The sequence below is a fragment of the Gadus macrocephalus genome, chromosome 13, assembly GCF_031168955.1.
Source record: "Gadus macrocephalus chromosome 13, ASM3116895v1".
Lineage (NCBI taxonomy): Eukaryota > Metazoa > Chordata > Actinopteri > Gadiformes > Gadidae > Gadus > Gadus macrocephalus.
Genome location: NC_082394.1, coordinates 12,999,791 through 13,018,387, shown reverse-complemented (window position 1 = coordinate 13,018,387; position 18,597 = coordinate 12,999,791). Strand labels below are relative to the sequence as shown.

The following is an 18,597-nucleotide window of genomic DNA, read 5'->3' as shown; positions in this document are numbered from 1 at the left end:
TAAAGGTTTCGAGGCGTCACAAGCAAGATGGGGGATCACGCATAATGGACTGACTGCTCGCCCCAAGTTGTCACTTAATCCAGTATTTTTTTTTGTCTGTAGAAAAAGAAAAAAAGTGAAAAATGGAGCATAAACAATTATCTTCTGTGATACTTGATGTTTTTAAAAGGAAGGTCAAATAATCTCGGTGTTTCTGGAGAGGAGCATTTGGACATTGGCGGCCTTATTTTCCGAAATATAAAATATTGACTGTTCTCAACAGGAGATGAAAGCTCTTACATATGCGCTCATGTCTTTGGGTGGAATGGATATTATTGTGTTGCCATGTAAATTCACAGCCTTGTCATTTCCCATGTACCCATTAAAGATTGGGATGAAATATATTTCCAAATTAGTCAGTGTTCCTTGATTTTTGTTCCTATTGTATCCTGCATCCATGAGGTGGCTCAGATGTACACGGAAATGTTGCAATGTTTAGATGGTGTGTACATATCTCTTATGATAATACTTTGAGGATCTCCATCAGCTAATAACTAACTAATGTGTATATGTGTATATATATGTGTATGTATATGTGTGTGTATATATATATATATATATATATATATATATATATATATATATATATATATATATATATATATATATATATATGTATATATATATATATATATATATATGTATATATATATATATATATATGTATATATATATATATATATATATATATATATATATATATATATGTGTGTGTATGTATATATATGTGTGTGTATGTGTATGTATGTATGTATGTATGTATGTATGTATGTATATATGTATGTATATATATATATGTGTGTATATATATATGTGTGTATATGTGTGTATATGTATGTGTGTATATGTTCACTTTTAGCTAAATGCAATGCCTTTTTGCTCATTCAAGTGTATAATACAAGTTAGATCGATGCAATTGTAATGGTGAGTAAATTAAGCTCTAAAATAGAAAAAATATCTTTGTCAATTAGGTAAATCTGACCTGGTAATATTCTGCTTTCTGCCAGTCCCGGCGTGGGGGCGCTATGACCAGAGTCAAGTCTCCTCCCTCACGATCGGGTAGGATCGGGTGGATGGGTTGGTAGATGGCGTCACTGGAGCTCCATGGATGTGTCACTCGATGGTCCTATTTCTCATAGCCAAATATTTGTCTAATTTCATGCGCAATTGCTAAGCAAGGAGTATGACCAGCAACGACTGCAACTGGAAGTAAATTAACCGCTGTATAGTAGGACGATCAACTTCTTGGGGGTTTATTTCAGTGTGATCCTCTTGCGTGAAGATGTTCTCCTTAACGGGCAACATGTCCCTGGTTGCATTGGTATTAGCAGTGCTCACCATCGTCCTCGCTACTACCCCGGGTAAGATTATGCCTCAACAGCCAGGCCGCAGTACTTGCGATATATCATACATACCAGTCCACAACAGTGATATTGTTCTGATTCCCACGACCCCGCCTTTTGTTCATTCATCCACCCATTGAGTCAATGGTGCTCCACACTCTGGATTATGTTTTATTTTCAGACGCTTTGTGATGAATCCTGGGGACATATTTGTTATTGGTCTAAAATTAACAGGTTGCGTTTCAGTGAAGACAATGCACAATAAAGCGCGCAATTTTCAGTTAACGGCATGCATTTTGTACAGCACCGAAAACGTAGGAATTCTTATAGCCTATTGGTATAGGCCTACAGCTTATAAACCAGTGGCGAAATTTCACTTTGTATCCCTGTATGAGTCTTAAAGAAGCCTAAGGCAAATACAAAAGCCTACTCTATTTGTACAATATATGCATTAGGATTTGGTCTACTATAGAAATCCATTGGACGGCTATACACAAATAGCCTATTCAGAGATAACAATAAAAGTATGACCTATATATAACTGCCCTTGGTCAAATCTTATGAGTCAGTGAGTTAATCTTGTTTACATTTTACAGGCAGTGTTGATTGCATAAATATACAATTCCTATTAAAAAGGAAAATTCAAATCTATTGCATGTTATTTTGTACGGCAGGGAAATGTAGTTTAACTCTTGAATATATATAAATGTTTATCCTTTTATAGACAACCTTCTTTGTTTACCTTTTCACAAAAAAAAACGTATGGGTCTTGATTATTCATTGTTCACCCTTGATGATGTGTGAGTTCCAGTGGGGGCCAATGAGGATTGCCTATGGTACGTGGACAAGAACGGCACCTGGCACAACGGCTTTGACTGCCCCCTGATCACCTTCTGCTGTGGGAACTGCAACCGGCGATACTGCTGCCTGGACGCCTTCAAGATGATCACGGAGCGGGAGCAGAAACGCTGCATGCTCTTCCAGTTCAGGTGCTGCTGCCACTCCTGACTCTGCATAGAGACCAAATGTTGTCCATCAGTTGCTTTGGGGACCACAGAAACATGCTCAGTCATTCGTTATTGATTTATATTATGCAAACAACCATGATGCTATATTTGACGCATTATATTCCATGGATTTAACATATGCTGCTTTGTTTATTTTAGAACACTATCAAGTCATTTGGAAGGCAATCAGGAGAGGGATTTGCAACCCATTCAAATGAAAAGCGGGATTGAAGCTATGAACTAAAATAGCAAAAAAAACATTAAGAATAACAAAAGGTGTTGTCAGCTGCCTATTATGCAGTTGACAACAGCTGCCATCCATCATTTGATATCATAAATGCTCAGTTATCGTTCCACGTTGACGAAACACAATGACCACGCAGAGGGTTTGCCGCAGTTGTGAGGCATTTTGGGATTATTACCAAATAAGCAATTGTACTTGTTCTGACAAAACAGGTTTATATAGTACACATTTTTCTCAGTAATACTCAGTATATTTCATCCTTTTACAGTCTCAGTCTCTAACAACAGAGGTCCCCGTGTGCGAGTTGAGAGAATTCAGACTAAGCAACGGCTGCCTGGTTCTTTTCTCCCCAAGTCTGAAAACATCCACAATCAGTAATATCAATGTTGTTGTACCCGTAAAAAAAAAAATGTACACACAAAATGAAAAGCATAAATGCTTCCAAAAGGATAGATAAATATCATAATGTAACATAACAGATACAATGAAGTAAGGATACAAATAAGATTTAATTATAAATAGTTCACAACGCATAAATCCAGAATATTAAAAAAATTAGTTCTAGGAAGCGATTTGACAGCGTTCTTGTGTGCTGGCATTATCTCCCCAAGCAGTCTCCTTCATATTCACCCTGCCCATGCTCAGTGTGTTGTTGTCCTTGAAGTCCTACTTACCTCACCACGGTTGGCTCACAATCAGAGACACTGTGCAGTACAGTAACATTAGTGTTATACGTACTCCAAACAACAAGAAAGTGATTGTAAGTCTTGTCCGTGAAACAAGAGGAAGGAGGCTTCTTTTGTTCTTATTAGCACGCAGAGCAAGGCCGTGAAGGCAGAGGAGACCTCTTGGTAGAAAACAGCGGTGGTGAAATGTCTCTTTTAGAGATTAAGCTAAAGTCAGAGCTCTAACACTTCTCCATCTCTCTCTATCCCTGACTCTCCTCTCTGTCCCCAACTCTCCTCTCTGTATCCCGCTCACTCTTTCTTCTTCTGACTACAGCCCCAACACCATATTTGGGATCGCCTCGTCCATCCTGCTGTTTGTAGCCATCATCGCCACCATGGTGTGCTGCTTCATGTGCTCCTGCTGCTACCTCTACCAGCGCCGGCAGCAGAGAGGCCGGACGCCGTACGACGGTAAAGCTGGAGCCCCCGCACCGCAACCTCTGTTCAATCTAAACCGTCACCAAACGCTGGAGGGCGCAGCGCACGTTTCACATGTGCCGATGTGAAACGTTTGGAAAGACTTGATACAAATCTAAATATGAAGCCGGGACTTGCGTATAAAGTAACTTGTGTGTGTTTTTATTTCCACACATTCACCCAATAACTGTACTACTACTGTTGGCCCAACTTCAGCCGCAAATTCCCATATCTCCAAAATAGCGTAGCTTAGGATGGCCGCACGCACGCACGCACGCACGCACGCACGCACGCACGCACGCACGCACGCACGCACGCACGCACGCACGCACGCACGCACGCACGCACGCACGCACGCACGCACGCACGCACGCACGCACGCACGCACGCACGCACGCACGCACGCACGCACGCACGCACGCACGCACGCACGCACGCACGCACGCACGCACGCACGCACGCACGCACGCACGCACGCACGCACGCACGCACGCACGCACGCACGCACGCACGCACGCACGCACGCACGCACGCACGCACGCACGCACGCACGCACGCACGCACGCACGCACGCACGCACGCACGCACGCACGCACGCACGCACGCACGCACGCACGCACGCACGCACGCACGCACGCACGCACGCACGCACGCACGCACGCACGCACGCACGCACGCACGCACGCACGCACGCACGCACGCACGCACGCACGCACGCACGCACGCACGCACGCACGCACGCACGCACGCACGCACGCACGCACGCACGCACGCACGCACGCACGCACGCACGCACGCACGCACGCACGCACGCACGCACGCACGCACGCACGCACGCACGCACGCACGCACGCACGCACGCACGCACGCACGCACGCACGCACGCACGCACGCACGCACGCACGCACGCACGCACGCACGCACGTATGAATCAAAAGCAACTGTTGTAGCCCTGCTACATATTTATTATTAATAATCCTGGTTATGACTTGATTTATTTCAGCCCAGCACATTCCCATGGCCAGCTATCCCGCCGAGCGCATGTATGACGCGTATGGAAAGCCGCTGGGACCCTCCGACTACCCCCATCCGGGTTACGCAGCTGCACCCCAGTACCCCGGCATGCCCCCGCAGTACCCCATGATGCAGCCAGGCCCCTACCCCCCATACCCCATGATGGACCCCACCTACGGTCAGGGTAAGATGAGCACCGCGTCTTCTCTTCTCTAATGATGTATTATACAATATGATTGATACTGTAACTGTAAAATACTGTTAAAGTCTTACCCGGTTTCAGACGTTTGTGTCCAGAAAAGCGGTTCACTGCGTTAGTATTTGCCATCTGTTAGCAGCTTCCATTGACCCTCAGAGTTAAAGGAGCCCAGCTACTGTTCATGTGAGGGGAATACACTGTTAATTACTATCCAAAGAATCCCAATGTGTTCTGAATGGTGGCTTATTTAAAAGGGGAGCTAGTAACAACACCAGATTGTAGTTTGGCTGCTGTGATGTGATTATGTTATCAGCTGCTCATGGCTTGGTAGTATACTCAGAGTGTAATCTGTCAGCTGAGAGTAACCTGTCAACCTGTGTAACACAGGTAGCTGAATAATTCAAAATCTTTGGAAAGTAATTAAAGTTGGATTCCCCTCAAATGAACAAGAGTTATGCTGCTGTAATGTGAACGGAATCGGGAATCGTCTAACGGAAAGCAAATACTAACACAAAAAAAAAAGTCCTGCTGGACCCTCTATGATGGCTCGGCTAATATAAGGATTTCCTTCTTTCCTCAGGCTTGATTCTTTGAATCAAACCAAATAATATTTATTTTATACAAAAAGATTTATACATGACATGAATATTGAATTTCCACTTGTATTTTTTTCAGCTCCTCCACCTTACTCTCCACCACAGTACCCTGGTCATTTATAAACACACACACACACACACACACACACACACACACACACACACACACACACACACACACACACACACACACACACACACACACACACACACACACACACACAGCATGGGCAGTGACTGTTTGAGAGGATAAAACACACACAGCTTGACTAGCAGCAGTTTGAAGATAACCAGGGGAAGTTCTTTTGGTCATTTTCCTAGTAGCCCCGTCCTGGTGTGTTTGAGTCTTGTGATCCTTTAGTGACAAGTTAACAGCAGAAACGAGCAGCCTCAGAACAGACCAGAGTGTGGGGCTAGGCCTTCTGAATGAAGGTAGCAAAACAACACTCTATTTTGGTGAGGTTTTTTAATTTAAACTGTTGAAATTCAACAAATAATGCTTGACCTTCTTGCCCTGGTTGAACACATTTGATATGATAGCTGCCAAAGGTCACATTTCATCACTAATCAGCGATTTCTGAGCTAGCATATTTATTCATGAGAAATGTGGATCACTGAAGGGAATGCAAGGCACACTAACATAAGGAATGTTCTATACTCTATTTATTGTTTTTTTTCTATGACACTCCTAATTTGGATGGGAAACGGTTTGTCAGACGGTTCACTTCAGTTCACACAAGATGAAAATGTACTCGGCAGCTGAATTTCACCCCGTCTTCCATATGAACTTTGACAGTTAGCCTGACTGTAGCCTATTATGTTCATCCGTCTAATCGTTTTCTCACCTCATTGTGCATGTTAGCTGGAAGATAAATAACATTCCAGCCATAATCATTAACAACCAGTTATTGCCATAATTCTCATTACAATGAAATGGGATGTTCATTTTGAAAAACACTTCTTTGTGTGAATCCGTTAAATCAGTGTATTTGTTGTACCATATCAGTCAGTGAAGTCGCAGGTGATGCTACTTGATTAAAATACACACATGATATCTTGCCTTACACGACCATATCAAAATAAAGATAAAAAGGTTTATTAACTTTTTCCATGCAATTTAGTCAATCAAACCACTTCATATTTGATTATATTGTAACACGCGTCTGAAAGGCTCTCAACAGTGTAACATGAGGAAGTGTATATTTATGATGAGGTTGTACATTTGGTTGACTATTGTATTATATTAGTTATTCTCATCTTACTGTCAACCGATTCCTCTTCTACAAACCCATAAATAATGGCGAACCTCCCCCCTCCACACATACACACACATACATACACCCTCATATATTTTATTAACTATGGTTAAAGATGGTATAGATACAGTTCAAGGTGGTCAGTTCACACACAGCAGCAGCAGTTTCCCCAACTCGCTCCCAGAGGTGATCTTTGTTAACATCCCTTTTGCTCCGGTGTTGTGGATCCCTTGTAAATGCTTGAATGTTAAACATGATGTTCTAAGCATGTGTTGTACAGTTATCAATGAAATATGTATAGCCCTCCATGAGAATATAACTGGATTATGTTTATTCAGGCCCCAAGTATTGAATACGGCTATTGTTGTTTGCATCAAAGGGCAAATATGGTACATGTTCGAAAGAGATAACCTTTTCTCAATGTATTTAATTAATTTGTAGACCAGTATAAAGTAAAGGCCAATTGCAAATAATTAAATAAAGTTCAAAGGATGCTTCCCTTGAGAGCTATTGCAGTGTATTGTCTCAGGACAAATGTGAATGAGATGGAAATTGTGTTGTTCATATGTATATATTTATAGGCCGTTGTAAAGCACAAAGATTCCACTGGACTTTACTTTTTAAGATGCTGGTAAAGATTGACATCAATTTGCTTAAACGTGTTTCTGTTAATTTTGTGCTTCTGACCAACTCTATGAGTGTGTTGATGGAACTGAGACTGATTGCAATATCATGGTCTTGCTATGGCTTTTGTCTTATGTCATATGGATGGTGAGATATTGCAATATATTGTAAGATTTTTTATTATTATTAAAAATAAATCTAACATGGAATGTACAAAAGACTTGTCTTACGTGTGCGTGTAATATATCTTTGTCCACTAGATGTCTAATTATTAGCTAATCAATATTTGTTCAGTTTGACACAGCCCTATTTACTTAATATTTGTTTCCGTTTCTTGTAGTATGTAGAATGACCAAACAATGTCTTCTTACCCATTTATATTATCTACTTAAATGTATTTGTAAAAAGCACAAACATCTTTGTCATTCAATGCCATTTACTTTAAAGTACATTCCTGTTAAGAGGACGTAAGGAATGAACTCGCACTCCTAAAACCATTATCTTAGTTGAAAAAAACCTATCTGAGCCTTTAATAAGGACATAATCACGAAAGTCTCCTGAAAATAACAATTTGATTTATGTAATAGGAAGTCTCGCTATGCAGTGCCAGGCTCTGCCTTCTTTGTAAACGCTGGCCCTCCCCATTGCCTTTAAAGGACTATGTACACTGGACTAAATATGGACATGCACTTTTACAGGATTTCTAAGAATGTCCCAGGCACACAGTCCACTTTGATGATGTGAGGCTTGTGCAGTCCGCCACTGCTATCCCGATCTGGAAGGCAGCCTCCTCCAAGCCCGGCCTCTTCACACAGGGATTGATGCCTCTGGTGGCTTCTTGGTCAGCAGGACTGGACGACCGGACATCCCCATTGGCCTATAGGAGCCACAAATAACAACACCAAAGTTTCGTTTTTTATTTTTTAACCGAGATCTACTCAAAATAACCACCAGAATCCACAACAACAATCACTTTTCAACAACTCAGGTTTTTCCTCTCTCTCCATCGGAGTCCTACCGTCCACTTTCTAAACCACCATGTCCAGCAGGAAGATCAGAGGCTTGACCCGCACGGGGCGGCAGGTGAGCGAGGACCCGGACCTGGACAACCTGCTGTCCACCCTCTCCCCCGAGGAGGTGGAGGAGCTGGAGAAGGACATGATGAAGGCTCCCGACCCGGCCAGCGAGGCAGGGAAGCTCCTCGCCCAAGGGGAGAACCCGTCTGGCGGGGCCCCTCACTCTAAGGAGAGCGGTCGGACAGAGAATGATCCTAAGGGCAGGCTGGGTCCCAGGGAGCCGTTGATGGAGGTATGGTCACACCATCACTGAGACCTTCCCCCACTTTATTATTAGTGAAGAAAGACATGTTGCTTAGTGGCTGAGAAATACACAAATGTTAAGGCTCTAGGTTAGAATATTTAGCAATTGTTGTCTTTTCCTTTTCAACTGTTATCCAGTAGACCTTAAGAGCAAATGGAGATTGTATTTTGACAAGACACAAAATGATGATGTCACAGTAAGTCACAGTAACATTATTTTATTTTTTTACACACAGCCTCTCGGTATGCAAATGATAGCTTCCATGAGATATGTTTTCACTTTTGAACAACTGCCCTGCCTTTGGACAACTGGACCTCATGGATGTCCAACACGTCATTAATATTGGGTCTCCCGGGGTGAGATTCTGTGCCAGGAAAAAATCCAGCCCCCCAGGGTCACTTGTCAGCCATTCTACACCCTCCTCAGTATACCCTCATCCTCGGTGTATAAAAAGACACGGGGTAAACACAAAGACAAGTGTAAACAAACACACAAACACCCTTGGTATCTGTGTATCTGCTTTGGGCCACTAAGCAATACGTCTCTTTTCACATAAGCATGGTTTCCCTGGTAGTGTTATGGAAGGAGGCACAGGGGCTGGGGGCTTGACATTTAACGTGTTTAGTTGAGAGCCATGGCCCTGTGGAGCTTCTTAATCCCGGTCTGATGGAATTCCTTGGTTGATTACTCCTACGCTCGCTGCCTTTTAAGGACACGTCTGCAGTGGTCTTGGCCAAACAGTCAGAGTGCTCACAAATCAAACACTTAGTCTGTAGTGACTCTCCCATTGGATGTACTGCTGTAGGGCTTGGAAATGGTTCCCTGTCTTGTGAATCACTAAGAAACCCACACATAGTGTATTATGTGGGGTTTTAGGTGTGTTCAGTCACTAATTGTAAGGATAAGACATTCATAAAGGCTCTGGATTACATTAGGTGGATTAGGTTAGGTGTTACATCATGGGTTACGTCATACTTTGTTTTTGTCTTCCGGGAAAGAAAGGGGAGGTGGTGGGGTCCTCTGTTTATACTCTCACACTCTGAGATCTTCTTTCTATCTTTCTATCTATCTATCCACCATTACTCTGTTTATCCATCCATACATCTACCCAACTATATCTATTCAACTATATCCATCCTACGATCTATCTATCTGATGAAATGTCTTCTAAAGTCAATATACCTTCTATAATAGTACAGGTACAGTAAGGTACACTGAAGGTCCTACTGAAGGTGAATACGCCTTCTAGTACATCACTAAAGGTTCATCTTCCTACCCCCCAACAGGGTGAGGCCAAGAAGGAGAGCCGGAAGCAGGAGTGCCTGAGGACGACAGCCCTGAGCCAGGAGGGGAACGAAGACAAGAGGGGTGGACTACAGAGACAGGCCAGCGTCTCGACAGAGCGAGACGCAAAGCTGGACAGCACCAGGAGCAGCCGAGGAGGAGCGTTCGAGGGCTCCAAAGAGGATTCCCTGGGCGTCTCCAGTAGATACAGCAGGAGGAGTGAGGTGCGAGGAGACACCAAAGAGACATGTGAGGACAGCAAAGTTCCAAAAGACAGGAGGGAAGTCCGCGAGAGCACAGGCAGCAAAACCAAAGACATGATCTCCAAGTTGCAGGAGAAGAAAGAAAAGGAGAGCCTGGAGAAAGAGAAGAAAGAGGACTCCAGGAGGAAGGATGACAGCAAAACCAAAGACATAATATCCAAGCTTCGAGAGAAAAGCGAGAGAGAAGGCAGCAAGGAGAAAGAGAGAAAGGAGGAGGTCAGAACCCGGGGACGTGTCTCCATGTTGCTGGAGAAGCAGACTAAGGCAGAAAGCCAGATAGATGAGAAAAACGGTCGGGAAAAGGATCAAACAAAATTAAAGCTTGAGCGGCAAAAGACTGAGAGGGCTGAGGTTGACGGTGTTGAATCGAGCGCCGAAAAGGTAGAGAAAAAGAAAGAGACTGATGAGGAAGTGAAGCCAAACGATAAGGCAAAAGAGGAGAAAAAAGTAAACGCACACCATGACGTAGAGGAGACCCAGTGCAAGGAGGGCCGGGACGAGAGCAAAAACAACAAAGGTTCCAGAGCCAACAAGGCAGAGGAAAGTACGACTCTCAACAACTGTGACGGGATCAAAAGTCCTAAGAGCAAGGGTGAGGAAGAGGAGGACGAGGACGCTAGCATGTTCGACGAACAGATGGAGCAGGTTCGAAACAATGACCCATCTCTCCTTGAGCTCAACGTCAATAACTCAGAGGTCATCAAGGTCAAAACACTCATTCAGTTCGCCGAAGCGCTGCACAAGAACACATGCATAAAGACATTCGCCTTGGCCAACTGCCGGGCTGATGATCACGTTGCATACGCTATCGCTGGCACTCTTCGCCAAAACAACACCATCACCAGCATAAACCTTGACTCTAACCTTCTCACCCCCAAGGGCATAATGTCCATCATCCAGGCTCTGCAGCGCAATGCCACCCTGACTGAGCTACGCTTCCACAACCAGCGGCACATTTGTGGCGGCAAGACAGAAATGGAGATGACAAAAATTCTAAAAGACAACACAACCTTGTTGAAGCTGGGCTACCACTTTGAGCTTGCAGGGCCCAGAATGACCATGACCAATATACTAAGCCGCAACATGGATCGGCAGAGACAGAAACGTCTGCAGGAGCAGAAGCTTGCCCAGGCCAATGGGGAAAAGAAGGGGGGGCTGGAGGTACCCAAGATTGGTAGTGGCGGTGGGTCTCTCAGAGGCACTCCCAAGGCTTCTCCGAGACCCTCTCCCATCCCCTCGCCCATGGCATCGCCAAAGCTCACTCCCAAGAGAGGTGGAGTAGGAGGAAGCCCTGGTCCACCGCCACCTCCACCTCCACCTCCACCTGGGGGTGGACCTCCGCCTCCCCCTCCACCCATGCTAGACGTGGACTCCCTTAGGAACTCCCTGACACCAGTTTCACGGAGGAAGATGGATGCAAAGAGCCCAGGAGGTGGCAAAAACACAAGAGACCAACTCCTGGCCTCCATCAGAGGAGGTGGTAATGTCCAACTGAAAAAGGTTAGGTGAAAAATGCATATGGATTGATTTGTAAGAACGGAAAGTACATTCAAGTCTTATATTTTACTAATGTGTCTCTTTGTTTCGTGCAGGTTCCAGTGCCAAAGTGGTTGCAATAATTCCCATTGGAATTGACAGGCCACCAGAAGGGGATGATGCTGGTTGACATCTGGCCACCAGCCTTCAAGAGGATTCTAAATATGAACATCCTCCAATGCTGTCGTAACATTTCTTTATATGTAATTGAACCGTGGGATACATGGAGGCAGAGAAAGAAAGTCAAATGGATGGTATGAAAAGAAAAGCCCTCACAATGATTTCCTCCCCTCTAACACTGGACCAATACGATGCTAGGGAGGATGAGTGATGCAGGGGTGACTTCAACTGCAGCAAGGGTCAAGAGTTTATGGTTGCTTTTTTGTTTCTATTCATATTTATGCTTTACCTCTTATTTGCACTTGAATATATGAAGCCGATCATGTATTAAAATAAACAAATGTGGAGGGAATAAAGAATGGCACAAGACTTACAAATAGCTTAATGATTCAATCTATAAAAGCCAGCTAATGATAAACGGAGCAATAATTAGATCTAAATATTTATTTGTGGGAGAAAACTATTTCAGAATTTTTACTTGAAATTCTGCACAAATGTGGAATTCTAGAAAGTAGATCAGGGAAGAGATAAATGCAGAGCAGGTTTTTCTAACTATTTGACAGGTTTAACAATCTTACAGCGCCAGGGTAACCGTATTGATGGAATGAAACAAGGTTTGTAGTGTGTCTCAATGCCAAATCTCAAAATATCTCAGGCAATGTTCAACACATTGGATAACTGCCCAGTGGATTCCTGGTCTATTATAACAGCTTGCAGGATAGAATTCGAGTTTTTATCAGGAAGTAGATTTTTTTTTAGCATCCAAACTGATGTCTGTATTTTTTTAGGCTGGGAGATTGAATATTGTAGATACTTCTTGCATAAAATAATGTGTTTATCAAAGTCTTATCTTGACTTATGTCGTACTTATAACAGAATGTGCTTCTCAAACTGATCTAATGTTATATAAATGGCGGTGATGGCAATGAATGTACATTGTAACAAATGGTTTTATTTTGTATTATCACACAAACATGCCTTTTATTATGACTGCCTGTATGTCTTCAGTTAAAGACATAGGTAAAAATGGAAAGAAACAAATATGCTATATTTTATATTATATATTTGTATCAATCAATAGTGTTAACCAAAATGAATAATTTGGTTTGGATTGCTGTGGCTTTTTCCCCTCGGTAATGTTCCAGGCTGGAGGGAAGACACCATGTCAGCCCGTCAGATATACCAGTTGTTTGGATAATCAGGGTGAGACGGGGTGAGAAGGAGAGCAGGATACAACAGGCTAGTTTAAGTATTCAGAGAGACGGAGAGAGAGCGCAAGAGAGCAGGACAGCAGCAGACCAGTTTATGTATTCATCCCCTTGCCTCAGCCTCTGCATCCACCAAATGTCTATATTTGGTCATTTCTCCAAGGAGACTTACTCTGTAACCCATTCCTTTACTGTTTGTATGTGCCATGGGGCCAGCGGTCTGTCTCCTCAGTCTGGCCAATAGTCCAGATCTTGGCTGAAGGGAAAATAACATAAGGAGATGGCTGGTTAATAGTTGATAAACACCAAACAGCATGCAATATTATTACTTATATTGTACCCAGATTCCTTGCGACGGGAACATTTAAAGCGCCTCACAATTTGGCCGTTCACGAAAACAAACTATCAACCTGCAATCAGGCTAATTGTTATTCATGTCTATAAATATGGTCGGACAGGTGGGTGAGGGTGAGCAACCATTTTGTGCCATCCATTTTGCTTCACTTGTTGACTGGTGGCCCATAGGCCTATTTCTTTTGTATTTCAATTCCAATCTTGGTAAGATAATATTTTCCCCTGGATTTTCCATGTTTACATCCACGGCTGCATGAACGAAAACCATAACACACATGCGGGTATCTAAGTAGCTAAGACCGATTTTAGTCGTCCATCTTAGGGACACTGTAGTTTCACTAAGGCAGACCTACGGCCACATCATTAACATCATTTTGTAATTGAGAGCAACTGTAGACCTAGGCCTACTACCAATGTGTCCAGAAACAAATTCTCTTTCTGATTTTGGCAGGTGATGTCACAAAAACATTAAGATGTCGCATCAACCGATTTGTGATGTCACACCAACCCTTGGCACATCACATGACGACGACACCAATTGTGCTTGAAACATTGATACCTAGCGTTTGAAATGGGTACTGCAGTCCAAATACACAATTTAGAGAGGGTTTGCTCCCTCCGCTCCCTTCCCTTCTAGACTCGACTTAGTTATTGTTAGCAAATTATAAACCAAATCTTGTGGCTTCTGTTGTGTCATAATTTGCACCCCTTTCGTGAAACTTGTCCCCCCGCGATTTTGTTAGGAGAATAGAGGAGAAGAGAAAAGTATCTAGTTGAGTTTGAAAGAGTGTAAATAAAATATGTTCTTCTCAAGACAAAATCCTTAAATTATTTTATTCGTAACGGATATGAATGGATCTTGTGCTTTATTTAATACGTTAATATATAAATCTCAATACTTTCCATTCACCAAATAATTCCAATAAAGTGTAGTCCTCTGTTATTTAATTGCATCCCTTCTGACTTAAGGACAGGATAAATGTACGTTCATAAATATTTTTTGTTTCTGTGTCTTTGTATCATAAAAAGTCCCTTTATTTACTGATTTAATTTTCACATCTTAACATCACGACAGGGGTGCAATTCACGACAGGGATGCATAGCTACTATGTCACAACGCCGCAAAGCACATTTCAAAACAGAACAAACTGGCTGTAGGCTTGCTGGTAGAATAGCCATAATACTCAGCATGTGCTCTTGATCTCTGATGACATATAATGGTCATTTTATGATCTAGTAGGCCTACAGTAGATGCGTCACGTACTTTTCTTCTTTAACTGTAGGTATATTTATTTTTTTACTGTGTTGTTGGTTTTATTGTATGATATAACCATTTTGTTTGTTTTGGAGAAAAACTACAACGTCAGTTTTGTAACAGCCTTTTCACCCAAAGCTCTTACGTCACATTGCTAAGCGTGACGTCTTTCGGAACACCAGAACAAGAACAAAATGGAGGAATACGCAAGAGAGCCATGGTACGAGCTGTATAAATACTAAAATATGTGTTTTAATCCATTAGGACCCACTTCTTGTGTTGAACATATTGACAATTGAAGTCATATTTCATACTTTTTGAAAGTAATATATGTTAGTATTATAGCATTTAGTGGGGCAACCCTGGGTTGCAATGCTAACAGCATGTAGCATCAGGGCTCTACCAGCAGAGCATTGAAAGTCAACGCTAGTCACGTTACTAGTGACCTTGTCGGATATCTTATATATTCAGCAACCATTGTTATACATGTCATTTCATTAGTGAAATAGCATGTGATCCCAGTCATTTCACTATTTTAACTACTAAATAGTTATTCAAGCGGTGACATTTCCGAGTTTGTAGACTGCTAGTTATACATAATAAGTACTTGGTGGTATTGAGTCTGACTGCATTGAATGTGTTGCTCAACGTTTTTTCCTCAATACTTTAAAAATATCCTATCGGAATATGTATCGGAAGTCTAGTAAGACGTTTCGAAATTGTTTTAACATGATGTTGTTGGCATGGAACTGGTAATATGCTCACACATGCAGTGGGCATAATCCAGTGCAACCTGCTGACATTTTTGCATATTGACGAAAGCTGAATCGGATGCTTGCATTGGTTTTTTGTCCTTTTATAGCATTGTTACAGTTTACAATGATTTCCGATATGGAGACCATTTCTGCTGGTATTCGAGGTCAGAGATAAAGTTGATGCCTATATAACCAATCCAACCTCACCATACCCGTGTGAGTCAATGCCAAGGGACCTCACATATACAGCTGTATGTTTGTTTTTCCTTTAGTCCCTGGAGAATCGTGGACGATTGTGGCGGTGCCTTCACAATGGGGGCCATTGGTGGTGGGATTTTTCAGGCTGTCAAAGGCTTCAGAAATGCCCCTTCAGTAAGTTTTAACCAGAAAACATAATGTAAAACTGACTGTATTGTACATATACAATTAACAAGAAGTATGGCCTCATAGTTTGTGTAAACAACACATGTCAGACTGCGCAGGTTTTTTGATGCTATAGTGCAAGTTTGCCCTAAAAACAATCCAAAAAATATTCCTAATACAGAATTCAGAAATGCTGATGGATTTTTTTTAGAAAACCAACCGACTAGATCCAGGCCTACCACACATACATTTCAGAGGAGGAGAACCTGCTTTGGAATGACCCGGAGCAAACTATCCTACGCACGTCTTTTCTCAGTAAACATAGTTTGTGGACGTTGTGTCTAAGCTCTTTATTATTTATTCTATTTAATTAAATTATTAATGTGACTATGGGAAACTTCCAAACACAATGATAACAGTTATTATTTGGGATAAAGGATGTGATGCCCAAACATGCTAAAGGACTAAACGAGCTTCACCATATGCATTTAGTTAATAAGTAGAAAGCTCATGGGGGTAGGGTTGCCTAAACTAGATTATATTCAAACGGATTTGGGTGTATTTGTTGGTTCTCTACGGATAAGAAGGAAAAAAACAATGCTTTTGGTAATTGAATTGGGGATGTCTGCTTATTATGTGGCATGTCATTAGTGTGTCAAAGTAAGTTCTTTAAATTGTAGAAGACTTCTTTCTTGATGAGATGTTGTTTTCGTTGTAGGGAATGAACCACAGAATGAAGGGTAGCATGACTGCCATCCGCACCAGAGCTCCACAATTGGGAGGTAATCAAGTGACATCTCCCCCAAAATACATCCATAGCGAGGTCAATGCTGTTCCTTAATCAAGGCATGTATGTTAGCTGTCTTGTCATGATTTATGTTTGTCTGATTTCAGGTAGTTTTGCTGTATGGGGAGGCCTGTTTTCTATGATTGACTGTGGACTCGTGAAAGTTCGAGGCAAAGAGGATCCCTGGAATTCAATTACAAGTGGAGCCATGACCGGAGCTATTCTTGCTGCAAGAAGTGAGTAGACCTGGTGCAACGGTTCAAGAAAACGATGTATGACAAAGCTTGTGCACATTTCTACTTACATAAGAATGATGTGTGCTTAAGAGTTCAGCTGGGACTTTGTTTCTCACTCAGATGGACCAGTGGCCATGGTCGGTTCTGCTGCCATGGGAGGCATATTGCTGGCTCTGATAGAAGGCGCTGGAATACTTCTTACCAGATTTGCTTCGTCACAGATTCCTACCGGTAAGTTTGGTACTTTTGACTGGAATAAATGTCAGCTTTGGTTTTAGATTACGCAGTGTATAGGGCAGCATGTAAAAATGTCAAACTATATGAAATGACTAGTCATGAGCATGTTTATTCTGTGAGATGTGCTGAAAACGGCAGGTGACACTTTATGCATGGGAATCTTTGGACTAAAATGAATTGTTTGACATTTGGAAAGCTACACATAACAAATAAACACACGGTGTAGTTTGAAAAAGAAAAAAGTCCCTGAAATTGGTTGTTACAATTTATTCTAAATAAATATAGAAAATAAAGAATGTATGAAAAAATGAAATGCTGCAATTTAATGTTACATGTTTATTTAAAAGCCATTTGTGAGTATTTAATGCATAGGTATGCATGTTCGGGGGATGCCTCCATAAAGGAGACATTTTTGTGTTAAGGGGCATCTCTAATTCTAAAAAATAACATTTATTTTCATTGCTTCCATCTAGGTCCCCAATTTGCAGAAGAACCTGCCCCAGCCCCCATGGCTGCATCTGGTTTTGGAGATTACAGGCAATATCAATAAGGACGGGAATCTCTTGACATCAATTAGGTTTTTTGGAATTACTTGTGGAAACTATGAAGAAGGAAAAGAAGGTTAAAAAGAATATGGGGAACATGGGCAGCAATTTACACCAATTTGCACCTTCAATGGACTGACCAAAGCAGGGAGCAAAATACATCATTGTTTTCCTTCATTTTGGATCCAAGTTATAGACTCGTCATCTTGTTTTACTCAGCCATGTCATGTTCTCCCGACATTGGTAAAACACAAATAACTTGGCCCGTCATCCATATTGGCCGTGCAGTACTGATCGACTCTTAAACTACTGGAAAATCGACCCATGTCACAGATGGAAGCTGTTGAATTGTATAATGTCTATTCAATGTATATATACAGTAAATATTCAGCATGTATTCAAATATTTGCCTTAAAGATGTCGCCTGCTTGGGCTGGCCGCTTTGTGAACCCAAAACAGCCACGCCTCCTTATTTGTTTTTATTCCATTGTGATGGCAGTCATTGATTATCCTTGTTATCCCTGGAGTATCTGATTTTAAAGATCTTTATTTATTCTTAGTCTGAAAGTGTTGAGATTGTTATATCTACTGGTGTGTTTCTTTTTTTTTAACACCAGCATAGTAAAGTTGCTAATAATAAGGGATTGCATTGGCAGGACACGATGAGGAATGGTTTATTACAAATAACATCACATGTGAGACATGGAATCCTACCAAAATAAATGTCTCCATCTGTCTGTTTGTTAACTTTTGATGTTTGTGAAATCCTTTGACTAGTCGACCAAAGACTGATTAGCCAGGGTGTATCATCTCCCCCACTAGAGGGTAGTCCACGCTCATACCTTTTTTATTCCCCCCCCCCCTCCC

At 42.1% G+C, this 18,597-nt stretch overlaps 3 protein-coding genes across 3 annotated transcripts; all 3 read left to right on the top strand.

Moving 5' to 3' along the window:
• Positions 1–994: 994 nt before the first annotated feature.
• Positions 995–7,685, top strand: shisa4 (shisa family member 4). Its single transcript, XM_060070013.1, has 5 exons — positions 995–1,400; positions 2,194–2,371; positions 3,636–3,772; positions 4,782–4,976; positions 5,667–7,685. Exons 1-5 carry the CDS (start codon positions 1,322–1,324, stop codon positions 5,708–5,710), a joined length of 633 nt encoding a protein of 210 aa, XP_059925996.1. The 5' UTR covers positions 995–1,321; the 3' UTR covers positions 5,711–7,685.
• A 71-nt stretch (positions 7,686–7,756) lies between these two features.
• On the top strand, positions 7,757–12,924 carry lmod1b (leiomodin 1b (smooth muscle)). The gene is made up of 3 exons (XM_060070012.1): positions 7,757–8,775; positions 10,074–11,834; positions 11,927–12,924. The coding sequence occupies exons 1-3, from the start codon at positions 8,506–8,508 to the stop codon at positions 11,951–11,953; spliced, it is 2,058 nt and encodes a 685-aa protein (XP_059925995.1). The 5' UTR covers positions 7,757–8,505; the 3' UTR covers positions 11,954–12,924.
• A 1,766-nt stretch (positions 12,925–14,690) lies between these two features.
• timm17a (translocase of inner mitochondrial membrane 17 homolog A (yeast)) lies at positions 14,691–18,477 on the top strand. Its single transcript, XM_060070018.1, has 7 exons — positions 14,691–14,799; positions 14,946–15,027; positions 15,835–15,934; positions 16,644–16,707; positions 16,820–16,948; positions 17,069–17,179; positions 17,659–18,477. Exons 2-7 carry the CDS (start codon positions 15,002–15,004, stop codon positions 17,733–17,735), a joined length of 507 nt encoding a protein of 168 aa, XP_059926001.1. The 5' UTR covers positions 14,691–14,799; positions 14,946–15,001; the 3' UTR covers positions 17,736–18,477.
• Positions 18,478–18,597: the final 120 nt, after the last annotated feature.